The sequence below is a fragment of the Colletotrichum gloeosporioides genome (genome assembly GCF_011800055.1).
Source record: "Colletotrichum gloeosporioides strain Lc1 chromosome Unknown consensus_52, whole genome shotgun sequence".
NCBI classification, from domain to species: Eukaryota; Fungi; Ascomycota; class Sordariomycetes; order Glomerellales; family Glomerellaceae; genus Colletotrichum; species Colletotrichum gloeosporioides.
The window spans coordinates 221,890-240,687 of record NW_025544697.1 but is presented as its reverse complement, the minus strand read 5'-3'; the positions used below and the strand labels follow the sequence as shown (position 1 = coordinate 240,687).

The 18,798-nt window shown below is 54.9% G+C and overlaps 8 protein-coding genes across 8 annotated transcripts; 3 read left to right on the top strand and 5 right to left on the bottom strand.

The window, feature by feature from the left end:
* Window positions 1–3,212: 3,212 nt before the first annotated feature.
* On the top strand, window positions 3,213–4,752 carry GCG54_00008402 (uncharacterized protein; the record flags this gene model as incomplete). Its single annotated transcript, XM_045408368.1, has 2 exons — window positions 3,213–3,650; window positions 3,706–4,752. Coding segments are annotated over 2 exons (1,485 nt in total), but the record flags the coding sequence as incomplete, so codon positions are not given.
* Window positions 4,753–5,058: 306 nt separating this feature from the next.
* Window positions 5,059–6,624, bottom strand: GCG54_00008401 (Choline transport protein; the record flags this gene model as incomplete). The annotated part of the gene is made up of 4 exons (XM_045408367.1): window positions 5,059–5,540; window positions 5,616–6,310; window positions 6,377–6,463; window positions 6,512–6,624. Coding segments are annotated over 4 exons (1,377 nt in total), but the record flags the coding sequence as incomplete, so codon positions are not given.
* Window positions 6,625–7,853: 1,229 nt separating this feature from the next.
* Window positions 7,854–8,087, bottom strand: GCG54_00008400 (uncharacterized protein; the record flags this gene model as incomplete). The annotated part of the gene is made up of 1 exon (XM_045408366.1): window positions 7,854–8,087. One exon carries the CDS (start codon window positions 8,085–8,087, stop codon window positions 7,854–7,856), a length of 234 nt encoding a protein of 77 aa, XP_045263056.1.
* A 51-nt stretch (window positions 8,088–8,138) lies between these two features.
* Window positions 8,139–8,681, bottom strand: GCG54_00008399 (uncharacterized protein; the record flags this gene model as incomplete). Its single annotated transcript, XM_045408365.1, has 1 exon — window positions 8,139–8,681. One exon carries the CDS (start codon window positions 8,679–8,681, stop codon window positions 8,139–8,141), a length of 543 nt encoding a protein of 180 aa, XP_045263055.1.
* Window positions 8,682–9,322: 641 nt separating this feature from the next.
* GCG54_00008398 (mRNA cleavage and polyadenylation factor CLP1) lies at window positions 9,323–10,889 on the bottom strand (the record flags this gene model as incomplete). The annotated part of the gene is made up of 4 exons (XM_045408364.1): window positions 9,323–9,591; window positions 9,645–9,911; window positions 9,970–10,768; window positions 10,854–10,889. The coding sequence occupies 4 exons, from the start codon at window positions 10,887–10,889 to the stop codon at window positions 9,323–9,325; spliced, it is 1,371 nt and encodes a 456-aa protein (XP_045263054.1).
* Window positions 10,890–11,474: 585 nt separating this feature from the next.
* GCG54_00008397 (Plasma membrane proteolipid 3) lies at window positions 11,475–12,354 on the top strand (the record flags this gene model as incomplete). Its single annotated transcript, XM_045408363.1, has 3 exons — window positions 11,475–11,808; window positions 11,880–11,947; window positions 12,007–12,354. Coding segments are annotated over 3 exons (750 nt in total), but the record flags the coding sequence as incomplete, so codon positions are not given.
* A 485-nt stretch (window positions 12,355–12,839) lies between these two features.
* On the bottom strand, window positions 12,840–14,335 carry GCG54_00008396 (uncharacterized protein; the record flags this gene model as incomplete). The annotated part of the gene is made up of 3 exons (XM_045408362.1): window positions 12,840–14,058; window positions 14,145–14,211; window positions 14,266–14,335. The coding sequence occupies 3 exons, from the start codon at window positions 14,333–14,335 to the stop codon at window positions 12,840–12,842; spliced, it is 1,356 nt and encodes a 451-aa protein (XP_045263052.1).
* A 2,880-nt stretch (window positions 14,336–17,215) lies between these two features.
* GCG54_00008395 (uncharacterized protein) lies at window positions 17,216–18,436 on the top strand (the record flags this gene model as incomplete). Its single annotated transcript, XM_045408361.1, has 2 exons — window positions 17,216–17,280; window positions 17,377–18,436. The coding sequence occupies 2 exons, from the start codon at window positions 17,216–17,218 to the stop codon at window positions 18,434–18,436; spliced, it is 1,125 nt and encodes a 374-aa protein (XP_045263051.1).
* Between the last annotated feature and the right edge of the window lie 362 nt (window positions 18,437–18,798).

Here is an 18,798-nt window from a genome sequence, read left to right as displayed (position 1 = left end):
CTGCGTCGTTGCGTGAACGACCGGGAGGAGCGCCTCTACCCCGGCCACCCTCCTCCCCATGCCACATCCACATGGTCCAGCCAGCCACGGCGCGGCACCAGGCGTATCTTAGCGGAGTCCCGTCACAAACCTTCGCAGGTTCGGCAACTCGGGCAATAGGCCTATCTCTCAAAAGTGGCCTCAAGCAGAGGAAGATACATGAGCTGAGGCAGGTAGGTAGTCAGGATTTGGGGGTCTGTGACTCAAGGTGCGTGTGAGGCGTATGTATGGTGGAGGTGGAGGGTCCTTCCGTACGGCTCAGCCGATGAAGAACAAAAGGACGGCCGAGAGAACTTGCGCCGTTGCGAAGCAGGAAACCGGTGGCCAGGAGGATCCAGGTACCTCTCGAAAAGAAGGCAATCACACCGAGAATGTAGAATGTGTGTGGGTTTGGGGTTGGGCCTACACTGTTTACGGACGTAATTATCGTTTTTGGGCTATTTCGCACGCAGGAAAAACGCTGTTGGTTCCTCGTCACAACGCCCATTGGCTAGGAAAGCCTCATCCTCCTGCGAGAATCACAGAAATGTCGAGATGGCGGCCGTGGAGCCCCATTGGTCCCAAGGCTGCGTTACACACACCCTTCCTTCCTCTTCCCCCTGCCATAGCCATAGCCAGCGCGCGGGTGTGGAGGCGATGATGGAACAGGTGCCTAGCTCCGGATCCCACTGCGGCGCGACTTTCTTGGGTCTTTTGATAGAGCGCAAGGCTATTGAGAGAGAGGCCTTGGTGGTAGGGTGGGATGGGGAGTGCATTTTCCTAATGAGGAAACACACGAACGAGTCCCTCTTGTTGATAGGTAGGAATGGCACTGCGAATGATTCCTCAGCTAACTCGACCCTTGCGATGAGGATGAGAAAGATGGAGGGGTGGGGTTCACTTGTTGCGACTCGCCGGGGTCCGATTCCCAAATTCCCACCAGCATGCACCTGTTTCCCGTTGATTGACTGACGCCTGGGCTACCGGCCGGGGGAACCGTTTTCGCTGCCTGCCGGTGCTGCGGCTCAAGCCATCTTTTGGCAGCGCCGAGCCGAAGAAAAAAAGTCGATAAATGAGGCTTGCTGGGGGCCGTTTCCGGTGAGTGTGAGCGCACGTGGGGTACGCTGTTGCGCCCAGAAGCAGAGAACGATGAGTGAGAGAGTGGATGACGAGCGAATGCCCGGGAAATGCCATTGGGAGCGAGGCGATGCTGCCGCTGAAGAAGGAATCGGGTCCCTACCTACCCCTCCCCTCCATCCTCCGCCTCCCTGTCGACAATCAATAACGGCTCCATCCCGACTCACCGGCCGCTCAGCCTTACGAGGAACTACGAGCGCTTGTGGTGTGTGGTGTATGGTGTGTGGCCTCGACGTCCTCATTGGCTTCATCGGGTCATCATTCCTTCCTTTAAAATGTGTCGCGGGGAGCGTGATTGCTTGGCCCTCTACCGCGCCTCTTGCGCCGCTTCGGTTTGCCTAAACGGTGGACTTCGCCTATCGCCGCGCGGGCGGGGGAGGCGGGATGATGACAGAAAGACATTGTCTCAAGAGCAGAGGCACGGCAGACCGGTGGAAAGTCCGACGGCGGGAGAGAACAAAAAGTGTCGCTGCGTCTCTTCGTCTCTTGGAGTTTCGGCCGTGACAGACACAGACACAGACAGATGATGTCGCTATCAGCCTAGCGGTGCCTGGAATATCCAGTTCGGTGGAATCCTGTAGTAAGCTGACGTAGGGCTGCGATGGAATGTCACTCTCACTCCGTTTTCTTTTTCTGGGTCATCCCCAGCGGCCGATCGCCACCCACTCAACTCGCTTCAGGCTTACAGTACTTTACCCAAGGCGGCGGTGCTGGGAATGGGGATGGTGGGATGGGATGGGATGGGCCCGCCTCGACTGGCCAGGCAGCATCGCGCGTAGCTGCATCGAATCGCATGCACTTCTTTTCGCCATCATGTTACACCAAGATCTTCCAGCTCCCTGGACTTTGGGAGAGAAGAAGGAGAAAGGGGGGTTCCTTTTGTTCTCTCGACGATCACTGAGAGAGAGAGACATGGCCGTTCCCATCCTGTTGTAATTGGAGAGTTCGTGGCGTCGTGCTGACACATCCCCTGATTTCCGTCGCATCACACGTACTTCAGATGTGACCCTCTGACGTTCCCTATTCGCAGCTCAGCGGCGTGGAAGGCCTTCGCTCCTCACAGGTAACTACTTATGTAGATTGCTCACAACATCTTGACTTCCGAATCATAAAAACTGACAAGCAATTGCAGATGGCCCAAGCAGTGCGTTGATTGCCATGGCGGGTTTCCGAAAAGCATGAATGCATTCACAATGGAATGACTATCCAAGAGTTGAGTTTAGCTAGCAAACCGAATATGGTGGTTGCAATGCTTCTAGGTGCACCGTTTTAGCACTGTGAATCCCCCACTGATAAGGCCAGAAACCCCCATTCGTTGAAACGACCTGGAGCAGATAACCTTGGTCGGCCGTCTGCAATTTCCATGCTTGCCGTTCCAGCGTCCAGTCGTCCACAACAGTCACCAAGGGATTTGTTCTGCATCTAAGGTGTGCATCCTCATGGAACCAAAAGCAACTTCACGTTCTCGCAAGGCTGCAAAGTCGCGAAGTGAGTCTTACCGCCGGCTGACCGGCCAACGAGGGCTAGCCGATACCCCGATCTTGAGCTCGCGCTCGCCGCTGACCGCACTCTAGGCGGCTGTCATCGCTGCAAGCAAAGGGTAAGACCAGTATTGAATGTCTCTTGTATCTTAAACGACCTGCTTAACACTGAGCGCAGAAGCTGAAGTGCGACGAAAGCGTCCCCAGCTGCTTGAGATGCATCAAGTCGGGGATTGACTGTCCTGGATACGCTCGGTCCTACAGATGGTCTAGCAAGCACGAGAGAAACCCACAAACGCGGCGTGGTTCCGATGCGTGTCTGGGTTCGCAATCAAGTTGGCTCAAGCATGGAACCCAAGTCCTATCACGTGCACTACTTCAAGATTCAAAGGCAAGTCATGAAAAGCTCCTGCAAGGTGGTTGGTCTCGAGCCAGAGAACCCCCTTCCCCACCCGGTTGCGTTGCGGGCAAAGTCTCCACGCGCGCTTGCGAGCTTGCCAGCTAATCTATCTGTAGTCGCTTGAAAACACTACTAAGAACCGACCAGAAACAGTTGCTGCGCCATCATCCATAGTAGAGAACGAGATAGACGCGATACCTGCCATCAGCAGCCTACAACATGGCCTGTCGTTTCGCTGGCCAGTTGAGCAGAGCACACTGCTCACGAATCATTACGTCACTCATGTTTGCCGAATCACCTCGTCTTTCGACTCCAGCAAGAACCCATTTCGGGCCGATGTATTGGAAATGATGAAGAAGTCACGTCTGCTTTTCCTCTCCGTGATGAGCATATCCTCAGCACACTTCTATCGCGCTGAGCCTGGCTCCACTGTTCCTCTATCATTCCAGACGGAGGCAGTCTGCGAAATATCAAGGCATCTTGTGGCGCTCAAGCAAACAAGCCCAGGTGAAGCCGGCACGTCGAGCGAGCAACTTTGTCCGAAACCGACAGGGAGCATCCACCCTGTAGCCACCGATGTGTTGATAGGTATCATCCTTCTCGGCATGACTTCAGTGAGTTTCCTCCGGGACTGGATTCTCTTCTGACTGTCCTAACAAAAAGGCGCAGAGTTGGCATGATCCGTCTGCGCTCGGGCTATGTCACATCCAAGGGTGCCGTCAACTCTTCCAGTGGTGGGTGCGTTCCAAAGGGCTTGGTTCACTTGAAGGTTTACAAAGTATGAGAGAAAATCACGTCTTCCTAGTCTCTTCCATGGTTTATTGGGAATCCATGATTGCTTTTCTCATTGACCAGGATACAGACATCCTATCTTATCTTGATCCTCTTTGCAGCTCCGTGCTCATACCGCCCACACAGGTTTGTCCCTGGACTGGTGTGGCGACTTCCATCTTCTTCCTCCTGGCCAAAGCCGGCATAATCATCAGGAAAAGGAGAGCACTCCGGCATTCCCATCTCCCAAACGAAAACGAAAATGAAGTATCCGTGGCGCCAGATCATATGCAGCTTTTCACAGAAGCCTGCAGCGTGGAAAACGCCACGCTGGATGTTCGAATTCCTTTCCCAACCTCCATCGCAGACACCGGCGATCTTCAAACTCCGCCTTCGCATTTCAGCCAGCTGGCCCGATGTTATCAAATGGGCATCCGACTGGAACTTTACCGTGCGTTCCCAGAGCTCGCGGAATCCCGTATGCAGCTGGAACCAGCGGCTGTGATGATGGTGCCATGTGACGGGATCGACAGAGTGTCGCAGCTGGTCCTGGGTCTCGCGTTTGAAATTCTCGACATTCTCGGGACGATCCCGCACGATTCCGGCACCATTGCCACACAGACGCTCATATTTCTCATTGCTGGCGCGGCGCTGAGGCAAAGCAAGCCAGGTGCGGGTGGCTTGCTCACGTCAGAACAAAACATGTTGAATCATGCGGTGCTTCGTCGGAGGAGATTCATTCTGCAAAGGCTGAATCGCACATATCACATTGTTGGCCTACGCACTATCGAGCGGGTGTGCACTCTTCTTGTCCATGTCTGGTCAGGCATGGACTCTGGCACAGAATCTCAACAACATGTGAGCAGTTGCAACGAGGATTTGATGTCAAAGACTCATTGGATAGACGTCATGGAGGAACTACGGTTGCACACTATACCTGGCTGAAGCTTGCCATTCACTCGGTCTGCTCCTTCGAAAATATACTCCGTCTCATTTAGTCATGTACATTATGTGAAAGGCATACAATAGTGCCTTGTGAACGCCTGTGTTTCGCTGAGGGAGGGCCCGAAAATGACGGTAAATGTATTTCTTTTACGGACTCATCTTGGAAATATACTCCCTTCATTTGAACTCCCAGTTGAAGCTAGGTTATAACCGTCTTTAATCCAAAAGACGCTGAAATTCACTCTAGAATATCCACAGCATCGATAAGCGTAGCATTAGATCTGGAATATACCCCAATTGAAGTCTTCAGACTGGAGCTCGGCCATGCAGTGTGTGCATCTCAGTAAGCGGTCCCGCATACACCCTCTTGGCTCGAAAGAGCCAGTATATTGCCCCAAATGCCAAAGCACCGCTCAGCACCACAGAAGCATAGTTCATGTTCAGTGCTGTCACAGGTTGCAATGGGGGTAGCAGGAGAAAAATGCAGGTAAAGATCAAGTAACACACGGCCGTGACGTTGACTGCAATTCCCAACCTTGGCATGTGCCATGGGCCCCAAGCCAAGGTCTCTGGACACGATACTCGCCGCCAGAGCACCAGCGAAATCGGCAACAGGTAAGAGACCTGCAAGCTCACCACAGCAAGCGATAGGATGGCGTTGAACCCGGTCGTCGACGCAATGTTGACGAGTCCCAGGAGAACGAGGAGACAGGTCGTGACAATGATTGACACTGTCGGGATGCCGCGCTTTTCCTCAATCTTGGAGATGACGGAGGCGAAAGGGAGTCCTGGGAAGGAAGTTTTGCAGTTAGCTCCCATCCGGTCCTGGGGTTTTTGGGTATGTGAAATGCCCCCTGGCTTACCTTGGTCACTTGCAAACGCCCACATCATTCGAGCCGCCGAAGTAAGCAGCGGCACTGTGGACACGATTGCCATGATGGTGATGGCGGCGGTCATCGCATTCGTTGCGGCCAGGCTCCCAGTGATGTTGTAAAAGATCTGGATGATGGGGAACCCGGTCGAGGTGGCGAGCGCGGAGGCGACGTCGCCCATGCAAAACAGCAACGCAATCAGGAACGTGAACCCCAGCACCCCGTTGATCAGGACAGAGCCGACCATTGCGCGAGGCACCCCGACCGCCGCATCGTCCATCTCCTCGCTGAGATGGGTGGCGCCGTCATATCCAGCCAAGACGTAGCAGCAGCTCAAAAGGCCGATGCACCACGCGACTGCGTCGTTCGACCAGCCCGAGTTGTTCTCAAACGTTGCGAAGACGAACGCTGCCGAATGCTTCTTTGGGGAGACAACGACCATGGCGATTAGAACGACGGCGTAGAACCCAATGTGCAAACCCATTGTGATTTTCTCAAGCAATGGTAGAATGCGGCTGCAGAGCACACAGACACTTGCGGAGGATACGAGGACCGCCCAGTACAGCAGAGTACCGTGCCATCGTTCGAAAGTGTAGGAATCGGGGTAGTTCAACACGAGAAGACCTTGTATCTGAGTCCCGGCAATGAAAGGCGCGCTTCCGGCAAAGGAAATCCATCCTACCGTACTAACAAGACTCAATTTCAGCACCCACAGACAATCAAGGCAGTGGAGTTGTGTACTTGGCTCTTACGTGATGTACCCAGCAAACCAGTTGAAGGCGGGTGATCTTTTCTGCAGGTAGGCGACAAAGTGATACTGGCCCCCGGCTGTAGGGTGGCTATGCGTAGTCAGGATTGGCAACGTATTAATATGTGCAACATCTTACATGGAAGCTAACTCAGCAAGAGACATCGCTGAGCATGTGGATCCAACAAAGGCGATAACAGATCCGTACACCAAAGAGGACGGACCCCCATTGACCAGGCCAGTAGACATCGTGCTTGAGAAGCGTCAGAGGGGGGAAAGAATGACGCTTATAGGAGAAGCTAGTACCTGCAAAGAGCTTCCCATGTTGCCATCAATGAAACAGACGTTGCCAGAATCGCGGCCGGCGAAAAGTTGCGCTGTCAAAAGTTAATTCAAGCTTTGAGGTGGCTTTGAACTGGCCCACCTTCAGCTTTTGAGCCGAAATAGCAGGGGAAGTGCCCGGTTCGACGGCATCGCCGAGCACCGCGTGTTTCTTGGGAGCCGACTCAAGAGCCATTGCTGGCTATCAAAGAATAATTGAAATAAACAATGCTTGGGGCTTAAACGCGATGTTTCAGTTGCGTGGAGTGGTCTGACGGGGAAAATCGCCCATCATTTCAGTTATGCGCAAGGTGATTTTTTAGATAATTACTATTTATCATTCAGTCCCATTCATCATTTTCATCGTTCACCAGACTGCGGGTATCTCTGTCGTCAAACAAAAGGCTGAAAGTGATCCTTGTTGGTATTGGCACTTTCCCCTTTGAGGAAAAAAAGTGCGAGGCATGACGTATCATTCGTAGGACCACAGAGAAGATCTGGTAGGTCAATCCTGATAGCACGGATAGACTCCGGTCTTAAGCAGGCGGGAGGTGCAGTTTCCAGTACTTCACTACGCGTATGATGTCCAAGTTGAGCTGACCATCCTCGGGCCTTCGGAAAGAAGACAGTCAATTTCGTTCCGATGCATCAGTAATCGCTGAGGAGTAACGCGTTATCTGCCAAGTCCATCACACAATTGGGTCCCCTCAATGGATTCCCTGATCCCGAGAGACCTGACTCGGAACTCACGGGACCGACTCAAGCTTGCACGTAACCTAGACTTAGGCGTGTAGCATCAAAGGTAGTCGGGTGTCGTTGCCGTGGTAAAATCTTGAACCCTCTGGGAGCTCCCCGGCTCTATGATGCGTTCATCTCAAGTACCTTCAGCTGGCTCATGTGAACAATCATTGCAGGATCGCAGGCGATGTGGTGGAGGAACAGCATATCAATTCCAATGGTGATCTCTAATTTGATCTACACCACATTCAGTTGGGCAAGCACACGTCAGGCATTCGCAATACGGCAGCGTGACTGAAAATCTACCCTCCAAAATCTCCTGCCAAATCAACTAGCTTATCAGCGCGTGTTCCTTAACCACTCCGGCCACCTGTGGTGATGTTCCGCTACTCGCCGGGTGCCGAGAGACCTAGTAAGATAGCTCAGGCCGTTCCAGGCAGCCTGGTTCTTGCAAGGACCTCGGCGGGCTTTGTGTCCGCGAGTTTGGTTGCATAAGAACCGAACCGTACGTGGACAGCGCGCTGCGGCTTTGGATCCCAGCAAAAGAACCGGCCCGTAGACCGCATCTTCTCCAGGTCGACCACAACGACAGACTCGACAGGCATGATCGTCTCCGTCCAAAACAGGAGGTACAGGTTCTCGCCGAGCTTCAGCATCTTGCACCGCTCCGTGTCTGCAAGCCCGTTCTCGGTACCTGCGAGACAGTCTCAGCTCATGGTGCCCTTGTTCAGGTAGACATGCTCGTAGGCATCGCGGGCAGTGTAGCGGTAGAGGATGTGTTTGCCGACCAGTTCGTCAGTGGGTTGGTAGGTAGCGACGGGGCCACGTTCGTCCTCGGTGGCGTGCGAGAACTTGGTGCATGTTCTTCGCTCTTCCCCTCGGTTGGTGAATCCAGAGACGCAAGTGATTGCTTGGCCCGTTGCGACATCCAGAACGATGCTGATCTGCTCTAGGAGGTCGGGGTTGTAAAAGTCGATGAAGAAAATGTTCTCCCGTACTTCGTATGCTTTGTATTCAGCGCTCCCAGTGACTCCGCGTTGGTCTCCCTCCAGCACTTCCCAGTGTATCGAATGGTCATCGACGAACTGATGCAAGATCCGAGAACCGACGTCGAAGACATGGGTGAACGATTTGCCTCCAAGCTTTGCAGACTCAGCCATCAAGTGTTCGCCGAATCCAGCCGCCATGTCTTCCAGTGTTGGCCAGTCCGACACGGGGACATAGTCAGGGTTTTCGACAGGGACAGCCATGTAGGTGTAAGACAACAGAGTTTGTAGGGTGGTGAACTGTATTCAGAGCGCAACTGGAATATTTCTAGGCCATTAACACAGACATTCCGACACCCGGAGCTATATATGCGTTGCTCCAAGTCGGAATGTACCTAGGTAGCTTGGATTGTGATGCATCTCGGGTTTTTTGTCCAAACGAGGCTTAGCTTGCCCCGCGCGGTGGATTTTGCGGATGCTACAACTTCTGGCACGAGAGCATATGAAGATGAAGACTCCTTGGATGTGGAATGTGACACGGGAAAGAGCAAAGTTCAGCGCGAAGTCCACACAATCCGTTGCGGAGGCACTGTCAGCCATAATGTGTCAATACCCATCCGAGCTCGACGTCGAGTTCCTACTCTCTGAGTGCTCAAGTCTTGTCTGCGATCATGTTGAAGAGAGACGCCCCAGGCTCCTCTCTTGGTTTAGCCGACAATTTGATAGCGACTCGACTTTCAGTATGGGGAATACCTTGCTATGGCACCCGTCTTGCTTGTCCACCCGGGACATAGTGAGAGCTTCACGATGCGTCCGTGACTCAGGGGCGTCACGACTCCAAAAGAAAGTTTTGATACTTCCGTGGCGTCCTGTTCGAAACAAGCATTCGTGGTATCATTTCTATCTCATCCTAACAAGTTAATGTACGGCTCAGGCCACTTGCCCATCAGCAGCGGCCGGTCTCCCAGACGTCCGCCCACCGGCGCCAGAATCCTTAACTTGCGCTTCTCCTTGTCAATGTCGGCAACGTAGACGTAGCCCATGATATTCGACGTCCGGATCGTCTCGGGGCTGTCCCTGACTGAGGCGTACAAAACGGGCAGCGTCCAATGCGCCATGAGCTGGGACGAGTCCACCCGCGTGAGGCCGTCGTCGGCGCCGCCGTACGTAGAGTCTATAAAGAGTGAGTAAAGCTTGCATCAATGACGGCTTTCGAAGCGAACTCACTGTCGCCTAGGCGGTATATCGTAAGGCTATCAAAGTCGACTTGCTGCGTCGCAGGACTCAACGTCCGCCCGACTGTGCCGAAAAAGTACTCTTTGATCGATGCCTCGCAGACTTGCTGCATGAACCCCTCATCTCTCTCGGCTACACCTTCAGACTTGTCCAGGAGCACAATGCTGTACGGCTCGCCCAGACTCGTCTTCTCGGACGCAAACCTCTTTTGGACCTCTGCATTCAACGTGGCCGATCCCAACACAATGATGATGTTCGCTGGGTGCCGTTAGCTTGATCCAGATCACACTCCGTTTCGTGTCTCTTCTTGGCATACCTGACAACTCCTCCACGACATGAGCAAACGAATCCAAGCCAGACGTGTTCTTCTCACTGATCCCAAACGTATCGATGATCATTCCCGCGCTCTTAGCTTCGGGATCCTGCGCAAACCGCGAGGTAACAGTAGCCGCCATTTTGCTGACGAGCTGCTTATATTTTCTCGGGTCCTCCTCCGCCCTCGCGTGTCCGTAGTAGTAGACCAGCGGCAGCTTGACCGGCACCTGACTCGGCCCGCTCGTCGGCGTGGTCCCCCACCCGTCGACAGCCTCAACGTCCAGCACGCTCCCCACGACGGCGGCGCTCAGCGTCCCCGGCAGGCTCAGCATGCCCTCCTTCGGGTCCGTGTTCACCACGATCGGTTGCGCGCCAACCCTCGTCGCGTAGCTCGCCAGCGTCCTGCACAGCGTCGTCTTTCCCGCCGTCGGGGCGCCGCAGACGGCGATGCGGGGGCCCTCGCGGCGTTCGGCCGCGGCGCGCTGACGCATGGCGGTGAGCTGGAAGTGCAGGTTCAGGTACGCGTTCGCGGGGTTGTCTTGCGGTTGGTGGTACTCGGCGAGGAACTCGGCGGCGGGGCTGCTGCCCTCGATCTCGAACTCGCATCCTTGCAGCGTGAGGATCTTGGACTTCGTGCCGGAGAAGGTGTAGAGGTGGTGCAGGGCCAGCTCGGTGCCGTCCTTCTCTGCGGTGCCGGAGAGGAGTTTGAAGGTGAGGTCGGTGCCGAAGGAGACTTCGAAGCGCCACTCCCAAAAGGGCTGGAGTCTGATTGTGCGGGTTTGGGAGGCGTTGGCCGGCTGCTGTTCGTGGTGTTGCCTCCGTCAGTATGGGTTCGCGTCTTTGCATTCAGGATTTAGAGAGAGGGTGTGTGGAAAGGGACCGTACCGGTGCTGCCAGCTGGCCCAGACCCGGAATCGACATGCTGGGCTATGTGACGGTCATCGAGGGGATGCTAGTATTGACTGCGCTGGTCGTCGTTGACGGAGCGGTTTCGACGTGCAAGGTACAAGTCGGATGGAGGATCAACGAGTCGCGTGGAATTGTTCTGGACGCGCCCACCCACTGCTGGGAGCTGCTTGACATCACAAGTTTCCATCCAGGCTGGCCCGTGCGGGAGCTTCAGCGGGGGTTTATTTGGCGGGGCTCCTGATTTTCAGGGCGTTAGCGTTCCTGCATCAGCGCATTCTCTGTACCTTAGACAGAGATAAGATAAGACTCTAAACCTGAGATCACTCTTATATCTTCACATAACATCCCAGCCAAGAATACCAACTCAAAGTAAGTCAATGACTGGTGACGGGCAAACTCCAATCCACTGAATCGCAGCAAAAGTCTAGAGTCCAGCATCGAACAGCACATCTTCAAGGGTGCACCCTCGCTCCCGCGTCAAGCAGCTCGGAAAGCTCCGCCTCGGCCTCACATTCCCCCGCGCCAACCAATCACAGCGCCTCTCACCTGCGTCTCTTTGCCAATTACGCAAGCCCCCACGTCCCCCTCCAAGCCCAGCTCCGCCACGCCCACCGGTTCCTCGCTGCCTGGCCTGGCTTGCCTCCTCAGTGGCGCTCTGCGACCGGCCATTTGCGCTGCTCTGCTCACCTGCTGACCTTGCGACGGCCACTCGGACGCCGGAGGCCCCAGACGTCACCTTACCTACCTTATTTCGCCCGCGTCTCCGAACCCTTTATCGCCTTCGCAAACTTCGCGCAGACTTTCGAAAACATCACAATTCTCTATACATCAAATCTTCACACCACATCTCGAAAGACAGTTGCGATATTCGAAATGTGTTCCGCAGACATCTTCCTCGGCCTCTTGGCCCTGCTCTTCCCCCCTCTACCCGGTACGTTTCCCCCCGCATCAGACGATGCTTGCAACAAAAGACAGCCAGCCAGCTAACAACGAAACTCGCAGTCTGGGTGAAGCGCGGCATCTGCTCCGCCGACTCCATGATCAACATCCTCCTCTGCCTCCTCGGCTACGTACGCCTTCCCTCCTCCCAATCACCCAACTCTCCCGACATACTAACACCCCGTCCCAGATCCCCGGCCTCATCCACGCCTGGTACATCATCGCCAAGTTCCCCGAGCCAGACTACGAGTACGAGTCCCTGCCCCAGCAGGACCGCGAGGGCGGCCGCGTGACGTACGTCTTCGTCCACGGCAACGGCAACGGAAACGCCCCGCACACCCGCCAGCCCCAGCAGCAGCCCCGTCCCTCGCACCACCAGCAGGGCGCCAACGTCACCTACGGCACCACGAACAACAACGCCGGCGGCTCCAGACAGCAGCCCCAGGGCGGCGCCGGCGAGGGCAGCAGCGACGGCGCCGTGCCGCCCAGCTACGCCCAGGCCGTCGCGGGCGACAACAAGATTCAGACGAGAGATTAGAGGCACTCGGTTTTGGACACTAGACGTAGAGTGGTGGTCTACACTTTGCCGACTGCATCCGTCACTGGTTCTGGGTCTTGAAGCGTTGAATGAGGTGTCCTAGACATGTCATAGACGGGCTGGCTTGTGTAAATTGATCTCGAGTTTTGAAGATGGGGGGAACTTTCTTGGTGAAACTTCTCCGCCGGGTTTTTGGCGTTATGGATTTATGAGTTATTACGCTGTGTACGAGTTATGGATTTTAATACATTGCAAGCAGTGGCTGCATCGCTTCTTTCGTCTTCATCCTGAATATCGCCGTTGTCTGTAACTGATCGGGTATCTAGATAATCCCTGAACGCCGCCCATGCAAGCTTATTCCCAACCCTCATTGGAGGTCTTGATTTGTCCCTGTACCGTTCTTCCGTCCCTTTAACCATTCCCTGTCCCTTTCTGAATCATAGAGTCCGCCTCAAGGGCTAAGTGGCCACTGACAGGTAGACAGCCTACTCGTCGGACAAACTCTTGTCAAACGAGTCATTGTAATCCTCAGCATTGGGGTTCTTCACCGTCGGAGCAGGCCGGTCGTTCTCAACGGGCTCCTTGAAGTGCGTCATGAGGTTCTGAGGCAGGTATGTGTGCCACGACACCAGAACAGCCTTGACCTGCTTGATGAACGAAACGCCATTGTTGAGATGGACGACGCATAGCTGCAGCTTGAAGCCGGGCATCATGCGAGCCAGGATGTCGTCGTCCACAAGGAAGGTTTGAGTTTCATCGTCGGATGCGTCTGCGTAGTTTCCGTGATCATAGCCATCCTCAATGATGCATGGCTTAAGCACGAGCTTGCCCACGGGGGTAAATCCTTCAGGCATGCCTTCGTTGGTTCGAACGCCACCGACAATCTCGCGGACAGAGGAGCTGGCCCGATGGATATTGATTACCTCCATGCTGATTTCCTCCTCGTAGATCATCTTGACCTTGCTCGTCTTGGGATTGTTGACCGCGTGGATCAGAGAGGCTCCCTTGATCTTGTCGACGCCCATGCATAGCATGCCAACTCCCATCGCTAACTTCACAACAGCAGCAGGGTCAAAGTCCTTGGGACGGGCGAACCCAGCGGTGTCGTCGTCGTGGATGTAGTCGAAACCCTCGCAGAACAGCTCAGACAGCGCCAGATTATACTGTCCGGGGAAGTGGATGAGAGCCTGGTGCGCGAGAGGGAGATCGAGCTTGGCCAGGTTGCAAACGGCCATGGCCTCCTTGATATTCGCGGTGTATTCGGGGCAGACATCGTGCTGGAGGATGTAGGTCAGAAAGTTCTCGATGATGCCGATGGCCTTGCCCATTCGCAAGTAGTCCCAGTTAGCCATCGCAGGCAGGTTCTCCGACAGGAAGCCCGCGGCCACGCCAGCGAAGTCAACGTCCCAGCCCTCAGGCTCGTCTGCGTTGTAGAAGCGGCTGCCGCCACCGGAGGTGTAGACGACGTCGGTTGCGGTTGCAGTTCGGCGCTCGTCGGGGGTCATGCCCTCGGTGTCTGCGTCGATGTTGCCGCCGAACAGACGAGGGGAGGTGTCAACGCCGCCAAGAAAAAGGTACTGGTTGAACAGCTGGGTTGACTCGGTGCCAGTGATGCGACGACGGGAGCGGAAGCGTTGGATGCATGACTGGATGCGGCTGTTGCGTTTGTCAGAAGTCACGACGTCAAGAGTTCCAGGGAAGGTGCTGAGGGTGGTTATTACTCAACAAAGGGTATAAGACTGAGACTGATTAGTATGAGGTCCGAAATGGAAGGATTGGGAGATACTTACGGGCTGTAAATGTTTTCTCTCTCCTCCTTGGCCTCGGCAGGTGTCATGGGAGGGTCGGCAAAATACTCTTCAGATGGTTAGCAATGGTGATACCGGTGACGGTAGTCGCAACAGTATTTACCCTCGAACCCGGTGCCACGGGACTTGGGAAGAGCCGTAGGCCCGCGGTTAGTTGTGGTCTTGCCGCCCATGGTAAAGTTTGATTGCCGTTGGTGGGTGGTGTGGGAGGGAGGAGTTGGACCGTTTGACGACCTCGAATTCTCTTTTGTAGGTGCCGACTCAAAGAAACTCGAGGTGAAGTGGTGGATCCCGAAGTTCCTCTGATCAAGCAGCGAAAAGAAAAGATCACGGGCAATGAAGCTAGAATTAAGAACTACAGGGAAGTCACGTATATCTGCGCACTTTCCTTACCAGCCTGAGGCAAGAGAGGGATTGAACCTAACTTGCATAGGGAGCGACTTCCTAATGAAGTCTTGCTTCTTTTGCCCCTTATTCTACTCAGATATCTACACACATCATTTCAGGAGGCAGACGCATGAGAACAAGATGAAGAGCGTAAGAATGCCCGTAGACTGATATCACGATGGTAAACCACATGCGGCTATTCGTTTGCCAAGAACTGTGTAGCAAACACACTGGCAAGCAACAAGCACGACAGAAAGTGCAGTCTTGACGTTGTCTGCAAACACCTATTGAAAGTTTCCCGCATCTCTCCGTTGAAGCAAATGCCAAACGGGAATTTCGGTGTTGGTCGTAGATCGGACTCAAGGCTTCCATCTTGGGATTTCATGCGATCCAATCGCATGATGGCTTCCCACTATCGGGTGTAAGTGATCGCCAGGCAAACGCTCGCAGCAATCCAATGAAAACCAGCAGCATGGGATTCGCTTAAGAGGCACAGATGCAGGTTTCTTGAGATATTGGAAGTTTGTGGGACAAGACGGGGGAAAACGAGCTGCAGTCTGCAAGACGGCTTTGCCAACTCATTCCTGAGGCGGAAGCTGGGGCGGAGTCTCTGGTGCGATGCAGATGGATGCACTTCGCAACGCGCCGCAGGAGTGGATGACGGCTGACGAAGGCGCGCAGCACGCCAGGCAGCTCGCATGGCTCGCATACGCAAGAAAATCCATGGCTGACCTGCTGGATCCTCTGGCGGGCTGTCCACCACTTGATGTGGGAATTGTTGCCGATGGCGGTGAGAAGACAGCTCCCATTCACGACCGGCTTCTAGAACCATCAAAGACCACTGCGATGACCCAATAAAGTTTTCCGGTCATATTGAGAGTGGCGATGAGATGCGCTGCGGATGGTGTTGCGATACACCTGTTCGACGTGCTTCTCGTTGCAGAATCCGGCGAAAGCGAAGCTGGACAGCAACGTTTCCTCGACAAAAGTCGCCGTCTCGAGATTCCCCGTCATGGATCGCATGCAGTCATGCCACCATCGACAAATGACTAGAACCCGAACGAGAGGGAAAGTGGGAGAGTGGCAGTCAGCTCGGATAGGCTCTGTTCTGCGTCAGATCGTGGCCGGCTGAGCGTCTTTGTCGACGGTATCATTGGGTCAGACGCATCACCTGCAGGCTGCACATCACCACCCTACGTATCCGTCCTTGGAGTCTGAACAGGGCGCTTTCGACACCCCTGGCGATCTCTCCGTTGCGAAAGTATCCGTATGTACCGATGTCCTGGGAATTCAGAAGATGTCGAGTTAGGCGGTGCAAGGTTGAGTAAGGCACCTTGGTAGACCGTCGATGCAACGCAATAATAAGAATTAGAGTATTCCGACTCGGCCGACAGCGAAAGCGAACTGCGGATTTCAACGTTGGGTTGTTTGCCCCATTGCTCAGGGAGTGGCTCGAGAGTCGGAGGCCAATGGTTCACGTCTGCGAGAGCGTGTGCGCCTTGGACACGAATCAACAGGGGCCAACAGCTGGACAAGGCGGACTGGGAGGAGAATCGGAGAGAGGATCGACAGGGCAGCTGAGCGAACGAGGGGTTGAAGAGGAGGTCGAGAGCTCGCGCGAGTAAGACGTAACGAGGTTCGCTGGTGGCTGAGTGACATCCGCCACCTTTTTTTTCCCCTCCTTGCCTCTGCGACGACCACTTGAACAGGCCTCGTTGGTGAAAAGCGCGGGAGGGAGACATAGAAACGAGGGACGCGTCGGACAGGGGTCTCCAGAAAAACAGCGTCGCTTCGCAGGCGGAGATCCCTGGAAGAAGGTGGGAAAGAACGCTTCTCCCCCTCTTGCTCCCTCCCTCAGGGCCCCTTCCCTGCCACCGTCCCGCGGCCACGCCTGGCGGTTACTGGCTGGGTCAGGAACACTGAAGGCCCTGAGGCCCTGAGGCCCTGTGGCGGTTGGGCGGTTGAGCAGGTGGGTGAGGGAGATGCCGCCCACACGCCGCATGCGCATCCATCAAATCTGAAGTAGTTCCACACGTTTATTGGCAGCTGCGACCAGAGTCACAGCGGTGTCCACTGAAAGGTAACTTGGGGGTGCTTAAAGTGCCCTGCAGCAGTTGTATCTGCAATGCGGAGCGCAATCGATTAGACCCAGCCCAAATGCCATTTTCATTTTCCCTCGAATTCCCGGCCAGCTTCCATCGATCCCTCCATCCATCCATCGTGACTACGCCTCGTTCTCTTGCTGTCCCTGTCCTTCTCTCCGTCTTCTCCCTCTCTCTCAGATAACCTTGTCCCCGACTTGCTGCACCTTAAAGATCCCCCCTCCCTCCTGGCCTTCGTCTCGTCTGTTCAGACTGTCGATCTGCTCCTCCTGTGCCTCGTTTCGCTCCCGTCGCCAAGCCTTCACACTGCCGTTTGCCGGAAACTGATTTCTTGGACATTTGCTCTGTGCTTCCTACCCCCAAATCCTTTTCATTGCCACGTCGTTGCTGCTGCCGCTGTCGCTTGCAACAAATCCGATACAAATCACTCCGCTACCCCAACTTCCACCTGCGCGCGCGCGAGACAATCCTAGGGTCCCCCTGACTGCCTTTGAGGTTGACTCGACTTCGACTTTGAACACCACTCTTTTTCGTTTTCCAACCTCCGTCAACAGCGCAGAAACAATGGGCAAGAAGGCACTTCCCACAAAAGCCGAGCTCGTCGACTACGGTCACACCGTTGCTGGACAGTGAGTTGACCTACTGCTGCCCCCTTTTCGCGATCCGCGATGCGCCAGATGGGCAACAGGGCTTAAAAAGTGTCTCTAACGTTGCCTCGAATGCAGTGCAGGAACCATGTGCGACGAGTCCGGCGAGCTCTTCATCAAGCCTTGCACGACCGCAGAGGTCGACTTCTACAACTCCGCCAACGAAGCACACCCAGAATTCGCCGAGCTGATGCCCTTGTACATGGGCACCCTCCAGCTCAACGACAGCGCAGAGCTCAGCTCCATTGAAGACGGTGCCCCTGGCCCCGTCGCGACACAAGCCGCCAAAGAGGAACTGACACAGGCTGTCACTGGCGAGGCACCCGCCGAGCAGGACAAGGACAAGTGGGTGCAGAACAAGTCAAAGAAGATCAAGACGGACCAGGCTATCGTGCTCGAGAACTCGGGAGCTGGCTTCACCTCTCCCAACATCCTCGACGTCAAGCTCGGCGTGCGCCTGTGGGCCGACGATGCCCCTGCTGAGAAGAAGAAGCGCTTCGACGACATCACCTCCAAGACCACCCACGGTCCCCTGGGCTTCAGAATCGCCGGCATGAAGGTCTACCGCGGCTCCTCCATGAAGTCCGAGCTGGATGCCGAGGACTACAAGATCTATGACAAGGACTACGGCCGCATCCACGTCAACGCCGACAACATTGTTGAGAACTTCCGCAAGTTCATCTTCAACAAGACTGCCGGTATTGACGACGACCTTGGCAACGCCGTCGCTCAGGTCTTCTTGCGCGACCTGCGCAACGTTGAGCGCGTCCTCGCCGCCGAAGAGAGTCGCATGTACTCTGCCAGTCTGCTGTTCGTCTTTGAGGGTGACGGCGACAAGTTGAAGGAAGCCATCGCGCAGAACAACGCGGCCGCCGACAGCTACGAGGCCGCGCAGGGCAAGAAGCCCAGCGGAAATGCGGCCAGAGTGGACAGTGGTATTGAGCTGATTGAGGGAGACGCGAACCTCGATGCCGAAGACGATGACGACGAGGACGACGGCCCTGCACTGCCCAAGATCTACTCCTTGAAGCTCATCGACTTTGCCCACGCGCAGTGGGTGCCCGGCCAGGGTCCTGACGAGAACGTGCTCAAGGGCGTGCGAAGCCTGATTGACATTTTCGAGAAGCTGGTGCAATAAGACACCAATCCTCACGATACGTTTTGGTTCGATAGAACGCGGGAGCAGAGAGGCATGACGGACCCAGCTCCTGTGGCACGACACAAAAGTTTTACAGGTCATGATTTGTGCGACCAAGAGGACCATCAGCAGGCATCAGACGAGCACGGTTTGCTCGCAATCACAATACCCAGATACAGTTGCGCGGATATGAGTGCGAATAGAAGTCGCTCCTCAGTGGACAGTAGGCTAGCATACATGATAATGACCCAAGGATATCATTACACCCGGCGTCGGGGTCTCTTTCAATACCACATAGCATACGTTTCCATTCGCCTTATGTCTTTGTCCTTGTGCCCAAGCGTATAATCTCTAACATACAG